Source organism: Condylura cristata, unplaced genomic scaffold, assembly GCF_000260355.1.
Source record: "Condylura cristata isolate star-nosed mole 26May11 unplaced genomic scaffold, ConCri1.0 scaffold00007, whole genome shotgun sequence".
Classification (NCBI taxonomy): Eukaryota; Metazoa; Chordata; class Mammalia; order Eulipotyphla; family Talpidae; genus Condylura; species Condylura cristata.
The window spans coordinates 34649944-34672965 of NW_004567108.1; the positions used below are offsets into that span (position 1 = coordinate 34649944).

General features: G+C 33.0%; 1 protein-coding gene across 2 annotated transcripts in view; it reads right to left on the bottom strand.

The window, feature by feature from the left end:
- Positions 1 to 617: 617 nt before the first annotated feature.
- Positions 618 to 23022, bottom strand: part of SCAMP1 (secretory carrier membrane protein 1) — an 84892-nt gene continuing 62487 nt past the window's right edge. For both annotated transcript variants that reach the window (XM_004678185.2, XM_004678184.2), the window contains 3 exons: positions 15980 to 16081; positions 13456 to 13573; positions 618 to 3922 (listed from right to left, as the gene is read on the bottom strand). In XM_004678185.2, coding sequence (XP_004678242.1) covers positions 3758 to 3922; positions 13456 to 13573; positions 15980 to 16081 — 385 coding nt within the window. In that variant the 3' untranslated portion in view covers positions 618 to 3757. The remainder of the gene's footprint in view (positions 3923 to 13455; positions 13574 to 15979; positions 16082 to 23022) is intronic.

Here is a 23022-nt window from a genome sequence, read left to right on the forward strand (position 1 = left end):
TTTAAAAAAAAAAAAAACCTATTAATTCAAAATGCCTGCAGTTTAAGAAGTTGTACCCTAAAATTGTAGGGTAAATGTTTCACTTTCCATAACATATGGCCATTCACATATAACTTTTCAGTTTAATAAACAAATATTTTAAATGACTGGACTGTTTTATATTATTCTCCCCTGAATAAATTTATACTACAGTATTTGAAAATGCTATCAAAGTAAGGTATTTTTTATTTTTTAATCATCTTCAATCTATGTAACATTAACCACTTTTCTTTCACCGCTAAGGTCTTAATCACAGAGAATCAACAAATTCCTCTATAACCATTTTTCTTAAGGAAACAATGGAGGAGATTCAGTGAAACAACATATGACAGACACAGTAATTCTAATCTACATACAGCAGGGAAAATATGCACAAAAGAAAAGTGTCTAAGCAAAAGTCTAAACTGATTTTACCAATGAAGACATAAATTTAGATGGTAATGTCAGTGTTTTCAGAAAAATAGAGCAACTGTTAGTCTTATGCTATTAAAAATGATTACAGAAAACAGATGTAGACAACATAAATCCCTAAAAATGGAAATCATACAAATCTCAAATAATTTAGAGTAAGATACAAATGAAAAGCCAAACTCAATTTTTTAATTAATGCCCAAAAAATAAAAAAAAACTGTTTCCATTTTAACATGTATTCCTCAAAATAAGATTCACCATTAAAACTATACTAGGTTAAATTTTAAATCTTTAGATAACCAACAATACACAAGGAGGTACTTTCTTCAGTACATGAAACTGCAACAGGTAATGAAGTTAAAAAACAGAGCACAAGTTCAATCAAATCAATGTAATACTAATACAGAGGCATCCATTTTAATCCACAGAAAATATCTCAATTACAAAATCCAAGTTTTCCATTTTTAATCTAACTTCCAGATAGTCTATATGGTTGGACCTTAAAGTAGTTAACATATTTAATGAGTTAGATACCTCATGTACCTTTACTTTAAAAAAAAAAGGTTTAATGCCACAGAAGAATTCACATTTTATGTTGCTGAAAGTCTAAGTTGTTTATATTTGGCACATGAGAAAATAATTATACAGATTTTTTTTTAAGTCAAATGTGGTACTTCTATGTACATTAAACTCTCAGGACAATTTCTGCCTCTGAAGTGCCAATACAGTGTTTAAAATTATACAAACAAACATCCATTAAAGAGCCTTTTATTTTATGATACTCTGTGTTAATACAATAAATATACAAAACTTCCAAACCACTGAAAACATGCAACATTAGCAGGACAGATGGAGGGCATTTATATAGTACCAAGACAGTCACCATGACAGCAGCGCAATATTGACAAAATATACAAACTTCGCTAAATAATCCAAAGACCCAAATTACAAATCACTAAACAATGATTTTCCAGTGTTCAAACTGCATTAGAATGTCCACATTTTAATATTGCAAAGAGAAAAATGGCATGGATGCCACCAGTCTGCAAACCACATTATAGTTGTGATACTGGGTAATTTTACTATTAAAAAATTAAAAAAGAAAAATATGCCAATCTTTAGCTGAGTAAAAATGCCAACTATTCACTCATTATTGTTATTAGAGAAGATAATTTAAACCCCCATACTGTAAGCATCATTTAATTGCATATTTGTTTAAAAAGCATTATTTTCTCTCATAAATGTGTATTAAACCAAATAACTGCATTTTAAAACAATATTTTCCCCATTCACATACGCAAAAAAGGTAACCCTGGTGAAATTATTCTTTGCTATTTAACAATGCTACCTTTCCATAGAGTAAAGGAAATAATCTTACTCCAAAGAAAACTATTTGAGTACTTTTTAAGTCTCTAGAATATATATTTCATTTGCAGTTTAGAGAAAAACAAAAAGACCTAAGATATAAATTAATGGTGGGCATGTATGTATTCTTGTATTTTGTGATAAATGTTTTGAATATTTGTAATATCTATACTCAATAAAGCACACTGATCAACAGATTTACAGTAAAATTATAGACTGAAAAACATGAACTGGCTGAACTGGTTGAGGAGTAGATGGATCTTATCACTAACCAGAAATATTCATAAAAAGTTTTAAATTCATACTCTAGAACCTATTTTCTTCAGAATAAAAGAAACACCTTCCAAGTATATTACCTCAATAAAGTACCAAATACATCAAATGTGAACACCATCAAGATGGATCTATATTACCTAGTATCACATAAAGCTTCTTTCATAATAATGAGAAGTCACTGTCCCACCCCCAGTATTTAAACTCTAGATTTAAGAAGAATGGGAGTGATTTTAACCATTTATATCCATCTGACTTTTTAAGGATTTGAGTCTCAAATAATGTATTCCAACAGACTATCCTTTTTTTAAAACCAAATTGAATAAATCGATATCTACAATCTTAAATTAGATAAATATTCCAAACACAGTAGCATGACTTTACAAAAGCCTTTCATTAATTTAGTATTAAAAATGATTTAAAGTTTCAACCCAAATACACTATAAGAATGAATTCCCGTGCTACATAGTAACAAATTCAATGTATAACAAAAATGATGTGAGTGATTTCAACTGTATTTGTATTTTCTTGTTTGGTTCAAGTTAAATGTTTTGTTTTTCTATTGCTGAAAATTTTTAAAGTATTCAGTCTGTTTAAAAAATTGAAAGACTGAGTTGCATTAGGGATTCAAGTTATGTTAAATGCCAGAGTATTTTTAATGCCACTAAAAATCAAAAAGAGTCAAGAAAAAATCCCTTAAATACTGTATGTTCTATTTGGAGGAGTTAGGCTAAACTTCAATACTTTTGTTAAAAATTACATACACTCCAATAAGGAACTGCCAAACACAATCTCAATTCAGTTAAAAAGAGTAGCCACAATATACCAAAGTTTCCATACAGTAACATCTCACTATGATATGAATACTGAAAAATTTTAAAAAATGGATATCATCACTACATTCTATTCCAGTGATTCACTACCTTTTCTTTTGGATAATGCACTGCACATTATATTTGCCTACTGTAGCCCAATAAATTTTAATTTAAAAGTAACTATTACAGAAAATCATTTCTAGGATTCTATAAACAACTCCCCAATACTACAGCTATAAGCAGTGCAGAACCCAAAATACTAATTTTAATTTAAGAAACGTGCAAGATCAGAGATTGATATCAAAATATCAACCACTCTAAAAAAAATAGAAGATAAAATTTACATCATCTACTACGAAATGCACACAGGCTTCACGGTGACTTAACTGCTAAAAAGCAAGCCAATTTAAAAAATCTGCAAGTCTTTGATCACCTATTTCTTTCACTATAAATAAGGAAAAAGGAATGAAGCATCATCTTACTGCTCCAGTGTGTAACCCTTAAGTCTAAAGATTCCTGAAAGAATGACTGCAGCTAGTACTAACAGCATTTTCAATCATATACCATATTAATATCAGTGTCACCACTGAAATAATCTAATAAATAGTCATCCCCCAAAAAATATGGAGAATATTTATTTAGCATGTAGTTCTTTTTTTTTCTGCAAGGGGCACTGAAATATTAAACTGTTAGGTAAATAAGACAGAATTTTTTCTGGTTTTAGCCCATGCACAAGTGAATAGGAAAAATACATGCTGTGTGTATTGTCTGTTTTGAACATAAAAATATTTATAGAATACAGTAACTGGAGAGAAACGTATAGTCAAAAGGTAAGTGTATTACTTGAAGATTCTCTAAATTTGGTTACCCTTGAAAGCATTCTGAGCTGCACTAGTTGCTGCAGTTGAAGCTGCATTTGCAGCTGCAGTCTGGACAGTTTTGTTTGACATCACGCCTGTTGCAAACTCTTGTTGGGCCTTCTCAAAACTAGCACCTGTTGTGCGATATAGTCCATGTACCTAAGGGGACACAAGAGAGTACAAGTGTCAATCTATACATACATTTCCAGTAGCTCTTCAATCAAAACAACATTCCAACATTACTGAAAGAAAAGGACTACTCCTAGTAATTCTAAGATCAAGAACATCAGCCACCATACTAGCCTGCATTATTTTAACATAGATTTTTCCTATTTCTTTCTAGTTGAGAAGACATACTTACACCTATGTCAAATCAAAAATAAAAAGCACCCCTTAGCCAACTACAAAAAGTTAAATTTTCCTCTGTACCTAACTGGTTCATTAGGATATTTCAATATTATAAAAATGATTTAAACCTAAAAAAAAAGACAATCTGACTTTAATACATTAATTTATTAGCCTAGATAATTCAAAGACAGTAATACCCTATCTATTAACTATGCGTTCTACATATAAGGAAAGGAGCCTATGATAATCAAATGGTGTCATGAATTATGTCAAGCACATGTTTATGTCATTAAACATACTTCTGCTAGCTACTCTTTATATAATTCTTTGTGTATGGTCAACTCCTAAAGGATTTATGAAGAAACACTTCAGCGATTTTCTGTCCATACTAGTTTTTAACTCAAATTTTTTCACAGGGAGGTCTCAAATATACCTCTTCTACTAGCTTATGATTTAAGATGCATAAATGTGAAGCCCACCAACATATAACATCAGTCACTCAATTTTTTAAAACTTGAGAAAATTCAAATTTTTATTACAGGTCTACAAACTCAGGAGGAAAGAGGAAGAGACAATATATACTTGTAATTCCATTGCATTTTGAGTAGATCTAAATTAGAAGCCTGACTGCAGTGTAACTGAAGTGTTTTAAGGATGAGAAGCAGTGCACACAAGTCAATCCTTTTCTCAAACCTGGATAAGAAATGGTTAATTGTGGAATAAGGAAAAGTAGAATGAGTCGGATTCTCAAGTCAAGGTTTGATAGTAGGAAATCATTTCAAAAAGATCAAGGGGATAGGTTGGCTCAGGAAGGAAGGGAGATAGATGAGTTAACTTCTAAACATTCATCTATAATTTTTTACTGAACCCCTACTCTAGGCAGGCTTAGAGCTCAATATAAGAATGGGCTAGAGACATGGACTTGGAAACCACTGGCAGACAAATGGAGCTCATATGCTGACAAATAAAGCTATCCATGGAGAACACAGAAAGAGAAGGAAGCCAAGTACCAAAGCCTATTAAGACACCAATACTTAAGTTACCCACAAGCAAGGAATCACTAGGAGAGAAACAGGAAAGTCCAAAAACTAGAGATGCTAAGGGAATAAAGTGTGCTAAGGAATACAGAGCTGCCATGGTAAATGATAAAAATACCAAGACAATGATGGGAAATGTCATATAATCATGGATCAAGAAAGAAGTGCTCAGGGAGAAAGAGAGCACTGATTAGTAGGTATGCTAGTAAACCCTAATTTTTTGTCTTAGAACCATAGCACTATGGAACTATGGAAGTATTGTACTTATTCTCCTAAAAAATAAGTTTTCTGTAGAAAATTAGAAATACAGAAAAATCATTACTCATTTTAAAGAAATTTATCTCACAGTGAGTACATATGATTAGATCCTTTAAAATTAAATATAGAAATTTGGGCTCTCTCTGTTGACACAACAGGTTAAAGCACAGCACTGTGAAGCTCTCAGAAGCCACTGCAGCACGATTTCAATCCCCAGCCAGGGAGCTGACCCATATGGCACAGCACACCTCTCCTGACCTGCCCGCTGCTCTCCTCAGCAGTGTATTTCAGCAGATGTGCCTGTACTGTTCCCTACTCTGTCTCTGATGAATCCTCTCACTCACCACAACTCTGGCCTGTACCCCAGTTCTATAAGCATAAATAAATCTTTTTAAAGAATGAATTATGATATAGAAATTTAACATGCACTCTTTGTACCAGATCCACTCATAGTGCAATGTATGCACAGGTTCACTTGTCTGTCTTTCAACCCCTTCCCTCTAAGTTTGTAGACATGTAATAAATTACATTCGTTCTAATTTGCTTTGTTATTTCTTGTTAAATTTTGTATTAAATTGACTGCTCTGTTATGTACTCATGGGCTCCCTACTTTAAATACTTAAAATGTAATTCATAGCCCCACAGGGCAAAGAGTTACAATAAAGGTAGAAACAGCACACATTTCTCAACAGTCTGTATCTATACAGATCCAGAGAGCCACCTAGAGGGAAAAGACTACAAATGTATTAAATGGATGATGCTGAAATACTGTATTAAATCCAATTACATACATGTAAAAAGTGCAATTTCTTTCTTTAGGGTACCAGCAAGATGACAGGCTAATTATAAGGAACAGCATCTCCAATTATTATTTCCCTCACATGTTCAAGAGTTACAGTATCCTGATAACTCCTATTCCTTATCAAATCTTGGAATTTCAAGATACTGTATCTTAAAAAAATAAAATTCTAGCTGTCGCTTCTATTTATGTGGATTGCATAAACCTAAATACTTAGTTCCAGCAGTATCACAGAAAGTTCTCTGAATTTGATATCCTACTACATTCTAGCTGGCTAATCACCACTTAAACCTTGACGTTATCCCCATGAAACAAGAATATCTGTTGTCCTATCCAGAGATAGAATGAGAATTGTGTAAATGTGTCAGACTTACAAAGATTTGAATTTTTAAATATCTGGTGAAGTGTCACTCTAGATGTCACTCTAGAAAGATTTCCTACTTATTTCATGTATCTTCAAAATATCTTAGTTTACACTGTGGTGGTATGTTGACACACAAAAACGTATATATTATGGAAGCAAATAACTATGGTACTTTATTTAAATGAATAATCCAAACATATGTTCTCATTTAAGTTTGTAGAATACCATTCAAGAAATCACATTTTTATTAACATAAGCTCCTTATCATACCAAAGTTACTTTAACCTTTTATAAAAGCTAGGAATGTCAAAACAAATAGGATTTTTAATATGCATTTTTTTAAGTACCACTTTGATTTTTGAAAAAGTATGAGCCTTGGGCCCTCCCTGGTGGCGCAGTGGGTTAAAGCACAGCACTAAGAAACTAAAGCCACTTCAGCATGAGCTCAATATCCCCCCAACCCCCCACCAGAGGTGATCCACATGGCGCAGCAGAGCTCAATATCCCCCCAACCCCCCACCAGAGGTGATCCACATGGCGCAGCAGACCTCTCCTGACGCCACCCACCGTTCCCCTCAGCATTGTACTTCGTTAGTCAGCCTGTTCTTCTCCCCACTCTGTCTCTGGTAAATCCTCTCACCGCCCCTGCACCTCTGGCCTGTACTCCAGTTCTGTATGCATAAATAAATAAATCTTTAAAAAAAAAAAAAGGGATGGGTCTCTTAGCTTAATTGTTTTCATCTGACAATTCCTAGAAACCCTCAATGAACCCAAAGATTTGAGTTAAAATACCCTCTGTAACCCACTATGTTACTACTCTACTTCCACATCATTGAAAGCTCACTCATCCTTACAGTTCCACCTCAAATGCTGTCCTATCATTTTTCTTCCTAAACAAGCTGTGGTTCACCTTGGTATACTTTTAGGGCATGATTGTGCTGCTTCTTTTATAAGGTTTCTCCACATGTCTTACACACAGGCTTTTAGTCCTCTGAAAGCAAGAGCTAATTTCTACTCACTGTTACACCCCTAAAAGATATAGCATAGTAACTTGTGGTAAAAGCCATCAAATAATTGTTTTTATTTTTTAGGGATTAAACTAATGGTCCAAAGGTATCCTCATTATTAAAAAAAAATTATCAGATAAGGACAATATTGCTCATATTAATCTATACCTGTCTTAAAAGTAATATATTGTTTCCAATTTCCTCAGGATTTATGTTTTCAAAATGAACATACTATTTTCATATCTACTAGGATGGATGTTTACAATAAAAAAATGGAAAATAACCAGTGTTTGCAAGGGTGTGGAGAAATTAGAATACTCATACATTGCTGGTGGGTACAGTATTGCTGATAGGAAAATATTGGTGGTTCTTAAAAAAACAAAACAAACTCTCTATAACATAACCTAACAAGAACATTCCTAGGTATATGCCCAAAATAATTAACAGCAGAGAAACAACAGATTTTTATATGCGAACATTATAGCATCATTATATCCAAAATGGAAAAAAAAAAACCTTTCCATCAACAGTTTAATAAACACAGTGCAGTATATATAGAGAGTGGAATATGATTTAGTGATAAAAGGAATGAATTTCTGACATATGCTGCAATATGGATGAATCTTTGAAAACATTTTAAGTGAATAAAACATTTATGTAGATTTCACAATTGACAGTAAAATAAATTCACTGAGTAGCAAACAGATCTGAAATTATGGGAGTAGGGGGAAGAGTTATTGCTTAATGACTGCAGTGTTTCTGTTAGGGATAATAAAAAAGTTTGGGAAATAGTGGTGATAGCTCTACAATTTAGTGAATGCAATTAATGCCTCTGAAATGTAAATTTAAAAATTATTCAAATGGAAAAATTTACATTTATATGAAATTTAAAGTTAATAATGTAATATTCAAAAAACACTGAATTGTATACTTTAAATGGATACAACATACATTATTTCAAAAAATAAATTCTCTTAAAAATACAGATGATTCAGATGAAACTATGTACAACTTTATAAATATATGAATAATTTAAATTTAACAATTTAAAGATGTCTAGATAAAGAAAATGTACAATAGATTGGTTATATCAACATTGGTTTGGGATCTATTAAATAGGTAGCTCAGTACTAACATAAACAGATAACAAAATAAAATTGGGAGCAATTTTAAAAAATGAACATAGTAAGTATATCAACTGAAGACGGTATAAACAACCTGCTCAGAGTGCCAATTTTTCTAAGGAATTTAAAAGTGTTGTTATACCTACTTTGTGTCCTTGAATGAAGACTCTGTGTTAATATTAAGATAGGTGGGACACCATTTTAATAGACAATGTTAACCATCTGATTCCTAATCAGTAAAGACTATAGTGCTGGGTAATTCTAAATTGGATTGGAAGAGGATGTGGGCATACAGATATTTCAGACTACAGAAAAACAGTAAAGTCAAAGTATCAGCTTTCTGCCCCAGATACAAATTAAAAAAAATATGAGGTGAACAATAATGTTTTCAAACACAGCAAGGCACTCTTAATTTAAGAAGATTATTACTTTATGTATGTATTAAAAGGACATCTTCACCAAGTTTTTACTCTAAAACACCAATTTAATAAGTACAACTTAACTGTCATTACTCTGGACCATACTTTCACACAAAGTATTTTCAGAGCAAACATTTAGGTGTATAAAAAATTTTAGAACACATTGAGAATTTTGTTTTCTAAAGAAATGAAAGTTTTTTTTTTAATTCTTCTTGAAGTGCAAAAGATTATAAGTATGTATTAATATGAGTCTATTAAATTTTAGCTTTCACATAATAATCATTCCAAACTAGGTTCCCAAGCAATACAAATTATGTATTATCTGTTTAACTCACATTAAGCTATTCTAGTTCTAATATCAACTAAAAGATGGGGAAATTTTTGGTACATGGTCTCCTGTGACTCATCTGTTTATTGTTCTTTGACCCATTTATAATCTCTCCCTCAGCCTAGACAGCTTAGAACAGAAAAACTTTCACATGCCATTTAGAAATAAATACTCCGAGCAAAAATTTAAGAAACCTATTTTTGAATGATAAGGATTGAATTCTTCTCTTATTTATTAAGAGGAAAAACAAGCAGATATTCTTGCATGGCAATTATCTAAAATTTGGATTACAGAATGACACTACAGATGAAACAAAAAAACCACCATTCTCACACTGGGCACTTTTTACACCAATGATAACTACTCCAATCATGCAACTTCAGAACACCAACAAAATTCTCAGCATTAGATTCACTTCAAATGAAAAATCTATCACAAAGCACATTTAGCTGGGGCTGGAAACACAGAACAGCCTAATGAAAAAATTTTAGAGCCAAAACAATGTGCACATATAATTTTTAGAGGGCAGTAACCACTTATGGAGAGCCTGACCCCTGGTGGTTAAAAACTGAGCCTACATACACCTTACAGGATTTTTTTTTTTTTTTTTCCAAATTAGCCACTGTTGACCAAGTATAAAATGAAATAGGGGGAAATCAGGTGTTTATACTGGGTCTCAGTTTCTATCATGGCAGTTAATATGAAAGTTTGCTCAAATTACATGTTAGCTTATTTTACCCCAATTTATTATATCTCATAAAATGATACAGATAACCATCTACATTATTTATGTCACAGCTAAATATGAGATTCAGTGAGGTTTGGGTACTTGTATATCACCAACAGTCAGTGAACACGTAAAAGGAGGTAACTGGCAATTTCTCTGTAAGGTGTTTAAGAAAAAAAGTCAATCAAAAATAGTAACAATACTTCAATTTTATTTTGGAAGTGCTCATACTTCTTTTGAATGACTGATCTTCCAGGAATACAACTCTCAAACTTTTCCTTTCATTGGTTAGCTCTTGAATATCGTGTGCTTCTGAGAATTAGAAGTGCTATACATGGCACTATAGTAGCTGTAGAATAAACACTTCCACCACTCTCAGACTATCATCTGTACCACATATCCCTCTCCCCTACCAACCACTCACTTCTGTGAAAAATCTTTCTACAATCTTCCCTCCGCAAACTCTTAAATATGGAGAGTAGTCTATACTAGGTCTTGTCTCTTCACCCCTACTTCTATATATCAAGAAATTGATACCTCCCAAGTCAAGAAATATAGTCTAATGCTCTTTCCTTCATTGCCAACTTATGTATCCCAAGCCCTACCAAGTGTGTGCACTTCAATGTTCCACCAACATTTTAAACTCTCCACACTGAAAGTTCAAAACATTTGTTGAAAACAAATCTACTCTTCCTGAGTGCCAACCATCTGAGAGCATGGGTGTCATCCTTGAGTCTTGCCTAGTCCCTCACTTCCAGACTTGTTCTAATCAGTGGTTGCACTCTCACTCCCCTCTCCCCCCTCCATGGTTACTTTGCACTAACACTTCCTTATACAGTCTACCATCATTACTAATGAGCTTCTTAATTTGTCTTCCACTCTTAGTTTTTCTAAGTATAATGTCTCTGCCCTTAAAATCCCAAATTTATTCCAGAATAGTCTTTCTGCACTACTCAAATCAAAGCATTTTTGTTACTGTCCTAAAAAGCTTTTGAGCACTACTCTTTGGAGATGATGCAAACTCTTGACAGATTTTCTAGTTTACAGGAGCCTGCAGAATATAATCATATTTACATGTTCAGTTTCATTGTCCCAAGCCCCCAAACACCCCACATTTCTTCCTGCCCAAGACATGTACCAATTTTCATCTACCCTTTCTGAGCTACTTTTTATTTCCTGAATTTGCTGCAACTAAAATGAGTGTGGTATCCCTGCTATCTAGCTATCAACTTGACTTAGATAAATCCTATTCAACAAGATCACTCAGTGAGGAAATACTTTAACACAATACTTAAAAAGATCTCCAAAACTTGCCTTTATATAAGTAGCCATTGAATCATGGGATTATGGCATTACGCACTTGTTTCTCTTCCATACCAAAAAAAAAAGAGGTCTTGGACCACACACAGAGCAGTGCCTAGCACATGACACATGCTAATAAACAGTTTTACAAATTAGTGGAACCTGCAATATACCACTGAAACCTACTATGCTCTAAGTTTGTTACATTTATAGTAAACCATAAAGCATCTTCAGTGATACATCTGAAATTAAAGTATTCTCAAATGAATGACATTTAAACTATCAGGTTAATGTTGCCAACATGACTATGTTAAGAGTCCCCATTTATTAAAACACTAATCTAGGTACTTGCTGTGAAGTATTTTGTAAATATGACTAGAATCTACAAACAGCTGACCACAGAGAAATATCCTAAATGATCTGGGTAGGCCTGATCCAATGATCCAATCAGTTGAAAGAGATGGGGAACAGAACTGACATTCTTTGAAGAAGAAATCCCATTTCTGGTCTCTTTGCAACCATTCCTGATGGCCTGCTGGATGAATTTCAGGCTAAACTAGCCAGTTCCCACAACCAAATAAGTCAATTCCTTTCAATAAATCTCTTCTTCTATTTCTCTGATAGAACAATGACTTATACAGGCACTTACTTAACAAAGTATAACCAGCCCCAACTTTATATGCTTAATCAATTCGGCATGTTAAAATGTAAATACAAATAAAATGCATATATCACACAATAGTTTTACTTCTCTGTATCATCTAATTGTCCCAAAACAGACAAGTCGATCAGGCAGATGTAGTACACCTCAGTAGTAATAGGATACTACTCAGCAATCAAAAAGATAAACACATGATATTTGTGGCAACATGGAAGAAGTTGGACGAGATCTAAGCAAAATAATCCAGAAAGAGAAAGATAAATACTGGACAGTATCAATTATATGTGGAATATAGAGAAACCAAATGAAGTGTCACAGACAAACTTTAAACCCTTGAGGGCCCACCCTGGTGGCACAGTGTGTTAGGACACAGCACTGCAAGTTAGCTGCAGCTGCTGCAGGCCAGTTGAATCCCCAGCCCCGAAGGTGACCCACATGGCATGGCAGATCTCTCCTGACCTGCCCACTGCTCCCCTCAGCAGTGTACTTCATTACCTGTTCTGTTCCCCACTCTTTCTGTGATAAAGTCTCTCACCACCCCTGCACCTCAGTCTTGTACCCCAGTTCTGTATGAATAAATAAATGAATCTTCAAAAAAAAAAACCCTTGAAAGCTGACCACAAACTTGAGACAGCGGATAAAGAAATAAGGGTAAAAACAGAGAAGGGGGAGCATAACAGACTATGATGGAGGACTACGGTGCATTCATGGTGGGAATTACAGTGACCAAAAGCAGAGGGGAGAAATTCCACACTATCTATTAAAACATTAACAGGATGTGGCCCTCCCTGGTGGTACAGTGGGTTAAAGCACAGCACTAAGAAACTAAAGCCACTTCACCTTAGTTCAATCCCCACCCTTGAGGTGACCCACATGGCGCAGCAGACCTCTCCTGACCCGCCCGCTAATCCCCTCAGCAGTGTACTTTGTAGATCTGCCTGTTCTGCTCCCCACTCTCTGGTGAAGCCTCTCACCACCCCTGCAACTCTGGCTTGTATCCCAGTTCTGTATGAATAAATAAATCATTTTTTTTTAAATCATTAACAAGGATGTAAACAGATGGCACTTCATTAAATAATTTTTTAAAAATCAGATTAATATTCTTTCATATTCAAAAAAGAAATAATCAGAATAGAAGACCAGTTAACAGGATTTGGGGATGGGGGGGATACTCCTCTTATAATAATTTAAAATACAATGCAATTTTCTAAAACCTACAGAACAAAAAAGTATCATGAGGTTACACTGAATAAAGAACAATTGAAAAAGGAAAACTAAAAATCAAGTTCATTATAGTTACAGACAAAATTTCACTTACCTTTTTAAACATAACTAGTGAGATGACTGCTGATGCTGTGAAAAGTGCTGCTATGATTATCATCATGATTCCAACAGGAATACTTTGGTTCAGGCCAGTGAGGGATGAAATCCAACCACTATGAAGTAATAAAAAGTATAATAAGGCAAGAAAAGTAAACAAATACTTTAGAAAAAATAACACAATACATATTCAGCAGTATTCAGTATTCAAATTCTTATTTTTTATTTTTAAAAAGATTTATATTTATGCATACAAGAACAGGGGTGTAGGACAGAGGTGTGAGGGGTGAGAGTATTCACCAGAGATAGAGTAGGGAGCAGAACAGGTGGATCTACTGAAATATATTGTTGAGGGGAGCAGTGGGCGAGACAGTACAGTCCTGCCATGCCATGTGGGTTAGCTCCCTGGCCATGGATTGAACATAATCATGTTGCAGTGGCTCGGGATAGCTTGATAGTGCTATGTCTTTAACCCCTGTGCCACAAGGGAGGCCTAATGTTCAAATTCTTTGTGTATTAATTCATTTAATTTTCACAAAAATCCCATGAAATAGATACTATTTATAATCCTTACTTTACAGATAAGAAGCAGACTCTGTAAATTACCTAAGGTTACTTAGATAATAAAATGACATAATCAAATTCAAATTCAGTCATGGGTCAGCAATTCTATTCCTGGTTATCAACTCAAGGAACAAAAAAAAATAATTTGAAAGGAAACCTATACTCCTGTTTATTGCAGCACTATTCACAACAGCCAGAATATGGAAACAACCCAAATGCCAAAAAATGGACAAATGGATCAAAAAGATGTATGTTTACATAAGGGAATATTACTCAGTGATCCAAAAAAGACAAATGCATGACATGTGCTGCACCGTGGATGGAGATGGAGGGGATTATGCTAGCCAAAAAAAGCCCTAAGGAAAAAATATCAGATGGACTAGCTTGTCAATGAAATGTAGAGAAACCAAACAAACGGTCAAGAAAAAGTTAAAATTAGCAAGCTGACCATAGACCTGAGGCATACAACAAAGGAGGGGTGTGGGGAAAGGGTCAAAGCAGGGAAGGAAGAACATATTTATTGTGGTGATGGCTTCCAGGCGATATGGCGGTAAGAGAACTATGGGGACTACAACAATATAAGAGAAAAAGGCAAGCCCAAACATGAAACTTTAGAGTCTTAAGTGTGTACCACCAGATTTAAAACATTAACAATTCAGACAATGTACAAAAGATGAAACAGCATTTCACCAAGAGGATATAAAGATGGCAAATAAGTATATGAAAAGATAACTAACATGAGTCACTAGGGATATGCAAAACCATTATGAGGTATCATTGCACATCAGTCAGAAAGGCTAAAATAAATAGTATCAACATCAAATACTGATGAGAATTACTACAGTTTTACAAGATGTATCACTGGGGGAAACTTGGTAAGAAACAGGTAGTCTCTTATTTTTTGTAACTGCAGCTGGGTCTACAATTATCTCAAAATAAAGTTTGATTTTTCTTAACTATGAATTGCATCACGTCTAAAAACAAGTCATACTGTATACTCCATCACTAACACTTTTTTGTGTAGGCTTTAGTCACTACATGCTGTTGTGCTCACTTTAACTTTTTTTTTTTTATAAATTTGAACTTAAAAGCGAAAGAAATTACTTCAATTTCATAATTTAAAAAGTGTGCTGTTAATATAAGCAGAGTATTTTTTAAATTAAATATTTCCTTTCCTTCAAATGTGCACTATTCACAGTAATTAAACTTTTTCCTTGAAAAGATTTAAAATACCTATGTAAATACTGTGTGAGTGTGTATGCTCACTAGAAGATCCATAAAGCTACTGCTGTCTGACAGTCATTAATCCAATAATAGCAGACCAAATTTAAGTGTTTGACAATCTTCAGTTATCTGCTCATTTTCAGAAGCACACCACACAGCAAAGTTGCCTACATGCTTTCAGAACCTAAGAATTCAGCTGTAGACAGCTCAACTAGAGATATGTACTCTTCCACTCAAAGTTATTTTGACCCAGAGCATATGAAGCAAAAATAAATCTTCTATCACTTATTGGTGTGAGTCTAGACAGTCTGTTTCAAAGGATCCCCCATTCAATGAGCATTCTTGTCATGCTAAGTAAGAATGAATACACTGTTTATGGATATACATGTACATGTAGTGTGGTTCTACCTTTTAAAACCATATGACCATGTGCCTGTGTACCTTTTCCTTAAAATCCTAGAGGTTCTTCTCTCCCCCTTCCAAAATCCTTGGCCCTTCTATACACATTTTATTTAAGCTAGTTATGTGTGTGTTTTTTTTAATGGGAATATGATTTGCAAATGAAATGACTTGTCCAAATATTAGCCTTAGGAAATGTTTAATTGCATTTTATTAATTTTACTTTTATTTATTTACTTTTGCCAAGCTGGCTCTTATATGTTAACTATTTTAAGAAGTCAAAATTATATAAATATACTACATGAGATTTAAGCTAGAGTAATTAAGTGACTTACCAGTTACCCCAGTTATGAAATCCTGCAGCCTGGAGTACATGTACAGCAAACTGACAAATATAGACGAAAAAGAATACAAAGAATCTGAACGAACTGTCACTCCTAAAGGGGGGAGGCAGGAAGAACCACAGTGAGTGAAAAATGAGTGTGTCATTTTTTGCAATGCCTTTACATTCATATGCAGGCTGATTCACAAACACTAAAAATTAAAATATTTAAAATAAAAATTTTAAGTACCAGAGAAAATCAGAGCATTAAAAAATATATTTTAAGTAATAATATATGTGAATCCTTCCTTTATTTAAAAAGAAAAAAAGGCATTCCTTTTTTTAAAAAATGAAAGTTTCACTGAATTAGTGTACAACAAAAATATATAATTTCATTTTTTGGTTTGCTCTGCTCTGTAATATATATATGAACTTTTTCCAATTAAGATAGTGAACATATCTCAAAAGTTTCCTGATGCATCTGGATAATCCTTCCCTTTCCACCCTGCCACTAATTTTATCACTTTTGTTTTCATAGTTTAGAATTTTATATAAATGGGATTATACTGTATATACTCTTTCTTGTCACTTTTCTTCACTCAGCATTCATCAAATGTCCATTCCTTTTCATTGCTAAAAAGTAATGCATTGTATAGCTAAATTACAAAAAAAAATTGACATTTAATTGACAAAGCTGCTATCAACATTTATATGTTAATTTCTTCATATGAACACAAATTTCCTTTCCTCTTGGATTTACTTATCCAGAAGTGGAATGGCTAGACCACACTGTAGGTATACGTTCAGCTTTTCAAGAAACTGCAAAACTGTTTTCCAAAGAACTATTACATTTTATATTTCCAGTAGCAGTATATAGGTATTTGAGTTCCTCCATGTCTCACTAAGGTCAATATTGTAAATTTTAGCCATTTTAACAACTTATACAGTAGCATCTCATTTTGTTTTAATCTGCATTTTCCTACGAATAGAGCTGAGCATATTTTCATATGCTTTTTGTTATCTATTTTCCTTAGTAAAATGTTAAAATCATTTAAGGATTTAAGGGTTTTCTCCCCAATTTCTGAATTTTGAGTTTTTGTGTATTCTAGGTATAAAATTACCTTACTAGATAATTCTTTTAAGTGTGTCTTTTAAATAATAAACCTTTGTGAAAGGTAGGGACACAAATATTTTCTTGCCTTTCTCTTCCAACTTTACATTTAAGTCTGTTTTCCTTCTTGAGTTAATTTTTAAAGTATGATGTATGGATTAAGGTTTTTTCCTTTTCCCATAAAATATCCAATTACGCCAGTATCATTTCTTGAAACGCTGGCTTTTCTGTACTTACTGCATTACTTTTTTTTCCCCAAAAGTGAGTAATTATTTATCAGTGAGTTTATTTCTGAACACTTTATTATCTCCCATTGTTCAAGTTGTCTATCTTTATGATGATGCCACATATATTACAAAATTTCTAGTAAGTCTTCAAATTAGGTAATGTTAGTCTTCAAAAAAAAAGTCAGCTTTTTTCAAAACTGTAAATGCTTTACATTTCTATGTACTAATTAGAACTCCTTGTAATTTCCACAAATGTTTCCCAGGATTTTGATTGAGACTGCATTGCACCTATAGATCCATTTTGAGATTTATCATAATAATAAATCTTCCAATCCTTTAACAAGGTATCTTTGTTTATATTTTCTGTGTAGATGATCACATAGTTGGTGACTAAGAGTTCTCTTTCTTTTCTTGCCTATCAGTACTAGAAAAAGCCTCTACTCTAATAGAAGCAGTAAGAAAGTATCTTATACTTGATCCTAAGCAGAAAGCTTTCCTTTGACCATAAAGTGTTAAGTAGTTAACTAAAATTTTTTCAAAGATCTCCTTTATCAAGTTGAGGAAAATTGCTTCCATTAATTTCTTATGTTTTTATCATGGAAGTGAGTTTTAAATTTTGTCAAATGCTTTCACTACACCCCAAATAAAATATGTTGGCCTTCTATTTCAGTTTGGAATATAGTGAATTGAACTAATTAATGATCTACTTTGAATTCCTTGATCATCACATAATGTCTTTTAACATAATTTATTAAAAATGTTGTTAACATTTTTAATTATCCTAAATTTACTGCATTTTCTATTTAGCAGTGACTACTGAACCACAAAACATTTTTCAAAGCCTGTCACATTTCAACTTATTAAATCTCATAACATAAGAGAAAAACAAAAGCCAAAGTGTTTTATTGCTGTTTTGAAGCAGGTATTTCTAAAATATATTCCTATTTTCCTACTGTTTTGGTAAAGAATAAAGACTAACAAATGTTTTTTAATTCTTGCTGAACTTTATTTTTTTGTGTACCAAGAAAACATTATAAAAATGTTGATAATTATATTTGAAATATATACCCTGAAAAAAATTTCATTCATAGACTTATTATGCCTCATAAAAGCTATTTTTATTTCCTAATGTGGATTTAATTCCAAACTTAGATTTATAATAGAAGTTGAAACTGCCTAGTAATAATCTTGAGCTAAGAAACTTATTATAATGCACAGAAAATGTTTTAATACAGAAAAAGAAAATAATCATAAAATGTTGCTATCAAATACAAATGGAAGAATGTTAAAATTGGTTCACTGTTTTATACAGTTAGTACATATATAGCACTTTAGTTAGTACATATATACTTAGCATACTACTAAATTGATCAAAGGAAACTTCAAAGCCCCATTTTGTCTTTTACTCTCTGAAACAGGCTAAATATATTTCGTAATAGATTTGTTTTACCTTGTTTGATTAACCAACTTTTCCGCTCTGAACAAAAAGATTGTAAAATTCATTTTATGGTATACTTGCCCTGGTAATATACAGTATTATTTTAAAATACTTCAAAGTTCTCCAAAATATAAATTCCACATATTAGCAGTTACTTAATTATCTGGATTCTTATCTCCAGGAGCATACACAAATCTCACAGTAACTAATCTGCCCAAATTATTACAAACAAAAAGTCAGCAAAATTCAGTTTTCAAAAAGATAAACTTATTAACTGTATTGTCACAGAAAATGTGGTTCTCTACATCAAAATATTAAGTAAATTTCACTCTTCTATGAAAATAATTTTATCAGATGGGGTTATATTTCTTGCCAAAAACCTAAGATTTATTAAGAATTTGTATGTAAAAACCTAGTTATTCACAATGCTAAAAAGCATATTAAATATAATTTCCCAGTTACCAAATAGCATAAATTTAAAAACTGTGACAGTACAGTTGTCAATGAACTAAATTCATTTGAGATACTTGTGGGAAAAGCCAGGAAATGCTGAGGAGCTTTGGGGAGGGGAGAGTCTCCTTGGTGGGGGACTATACCTAAGTCAGAATCAGAAAAGGTCCAGGAGAAAAAATATCAGGTATATAGAAAGATTACTGCTGGCATCTAGAACCAAAGGTGGTAGGTTTGATGCATTTAAAGAGATCAAGAAGCAAGCAATTTAAATAACCTAGCTTATACATAGTCATCCAAAGCCAAAGAAGAATGAGTAAAAATATAGGGGAAACTTTATGGTAGAGTAAACACTTATTCATGATAATTCACTTAAGTGATCTATTTCCTCACCAGAACAAAATTTAAGAACAGTGAAAGCTCCTTACTATTTGCCATCCTCTTCCTTCCAGGATTGAAAGGTTAAAATTGAAAATATAAATCTAAAATAAATTATTTCTAGCTTACTGTATTCAAACAAAATATACTGCCAAATTTACAACACACCTTAAATTTTAAAAAGTTCTCCCCTAAATTATAATAAAGCTCAAAACAGTTTATTACAAAGTTAATTTCACATTAGATACCAATATTAGAGATAAAAATCACTGTAATCTGGGCAAGCAGGAAAGACCTTATTTCATAATTTCAAAGAGGTAACAAATTTTAGTTAAACATGATAAGGAGGCACAAATTAAAATACTAAACCATTTATCCCTTGATAACTCAGCATACTAGTTAAGAGCATCAACCTTTAAAAACAGATTTGGATTTGATTTCAGATTCTCTCACATACAACTGTTATTTCCAACAATATCTAAACCTGAGATTTGTATCTGAATAATAACAATGGAATTTACTTTTATGAATGAACTAATAAATGTACGAGCACACAATAACTGATCACTAAATGATACCTGCTGGTACCTCTGTTATTCTAGTATAGTATCAGACAAAAACAGTTTTGCTCACAGAAATGTTCTGCTTTAGAAGTAGCAAAGATCCTGAAATTTTCTGGGACATGGCTGGTAATTTTATTACTACTACAAGAACCAAGTAGTACTACAAGAACTAAGTAGTACATGAAATTTAATAAAAATAAATAATAAAAAAGTAATTTAACAACACAAGTGGTTTTCCTTGTCTTAGTTATTTTGGGTTGCAAGATAATCTAAACAATTTCCATTTTTCCCCTAATAATTTTGTATTGAAATAATTATCTGGCTTCATTTCTTTTTCTGCTATGGCTAAACAGGTTTCTTAATATCATTTATTGAAGAGGTTTTTCCTTTTACAATAGTGTGTTCTTGGTTTCTTTGTATGTATATTTCTGAGTTCTCAATTCCATTACACTGTTCTGAATGTCTGTTTTTGTTCCAATACTATACTTTAGTTACTGTCATTTTGTAGATCATTTGAAGTCAGAGAGCATGACACCTCCCATTTTTTCCTTCTTTTTTGTTCTCAAGATTTCTTTGACTAGGGCCCACCCTGGTAGCGCAGCGGGTTAAAGCACAGCACTAAAAAGCTAAAGCCACTTCAGCATGAATTTGATCCCTACTCAGGAGGTGACCCACATGGGTATCCTGACCCACCCTCTGCTCCCCTCAGCAGTGTACTTGTCAGTCGCCCTGTTCTACTCCCCACTCTGTCTCTGGTGAAGCCTCTCACCACCCGTACACCTCTAGCCTGTACCCCATTCTATATGCATAAATAAATCTTTAAAAAGATTACTTTGACTATTCAATGTCTTATGTAGTTTCATACAAATTTTGTAATTGTTCTACTTCCTGAAAGATTATCATTGGCTTCTTGAAGAGCACTGCATTAAATTGACGTAGCAACTTTAAATTTTAGATAATGGAGTCTGATGTAAAAATATTAACTACTTACTAGTCTAAACAAACACAGGACTGGGTTAGAGACCCTGAATTTTTTATTTTCACTAATATATATATATATATATATATATATATGTTTGTTTTGCTAAAGCAGAGGGGCAAGATGAAAAATTCCATGTAACAAAATTTAAAACCTGGACAGTTTTTTTTGTTAAAGATTTATTTATTCATACAGAACTGGGGAACAGACGAGAGGTGCAGGGGAGGTGAGAGGATTCACCAGAGACAGAGGGGGAACAGAACAGGCTGACTGATGAATTACACTGCTGAGGGGAGCAGCAGGCGGTTCAGGAGAGGTCTGCCACGCCATGTGGGTCACCTCCGGGGCGGGGATCCAACTCATGCTGAAATGGCTTTAGATTCTTAGTGCTGTGCTTTAACCTGCTGCGCCACCAGGGAGGGCCCCAGAACTTGGACAGTTTTAAAACCAGACCACCACCTTGATTAAAGCTTTGGATCCTCCATAGTTAACATTTGTTGAGCACTATATGCCAGGGACCATGATAGACAAAAGTATTATCCATTTTGTCCTTATTTTGTCCTTACAATAACCCCACAAGGTTAGCACTAATAATGATGCTAATTTACTGACTAATATACATATTTAGAGCAGTTAAGTGATCCAGATACATAGCTGGTAACAGAAATGTCAAGGCATATCTGTGTAGCTGTAAAGCTAGTGTTGTGAACCATGATGAAGATAACTCTAGGACAGAATTTCAACACTAGCTTGTTCAAGACAGCTAATTATCAATCAATAGGATACTATATCTAAACTAAATTAACCACAATGCTCAATGTAGTATTTCTTAAGAGACTATAAATTTTTATTTGTAATAACTTAGGTTCTTTAAAATACTCCCTATTAAAGAATTGGGAAAGATATAATAAAGTACTCCATTACCCTAGCTAGTAAGAGAATTAGAGCTGCAATTTACTAACACTTTTACTTTATTAGTCAAAGATTTTCTTGAGAGATAAGTAAAATCTTGTAAGTGAATTGTCATTCAATTTAGGAACCATGAATAGCTGAAGTCAGTTAAGCACTGAACAAAACTAAATAAAGGAAAATAAAAGTCAACACTGTTTAGATCCTAAGTTGCAATTAAACTGTCTTCTACATAATACACAAGGCTAAGCTCTTATAAACAGAAAACTAAGGAAATAATGCTTTCTACAAATACACCTCTATAACACACTTCTCTAGAGACCTAATACTGAGCCATACTACAACTGGAGTTCTGAAACATCTGTAACACATTTTATCGAAAGCTATTTCTCATGCTTTCTGTCAAAAGTTCAGTATTAATTAATACTTTGTAGTACTACTTACATTACAAATAACTGAAGTATTTAATTATGTACTTTGAAATACCTTACTCCCCCAACTTTGTTTACATGTTTTTTAATTCAAAACTATCTTAATTTAATTTAAATTAAGTTTAATTTAATAGATTTGTATTACTACTTATTTGCAATAAAAGGATAAGCAGCAAAAAATATATGGCCCTGGATTATGGACCAAAACAACTTATTAAGTAAGCTGAAAATTTTACTTCATTACTAATATCAAATTACCTTTATGCACTAAAAGGCAATGACCCCCTATTTATACTGATTTAAATAAACTTATCCATCTCAGAATGTGACTTAAAAAAAAAAATTCTTTCTTTGTATTATCTTTTCTCATGTGCAATAAATATTGAGTTTCTTGTTGCCAACTGTTTCAAAAACTAAACTTAGAGCTTGCTTTTATTTGGCGAACAGCTGAAAAACATGCTAATGGCTTGAACCATAAGGAAGCTTAAAATTGAAAAGAAACACACAATAGAAGAAACAAACACATGATGCCTCTTCAAATCAACATGTAGGGTAACAAAAGGAAGACTA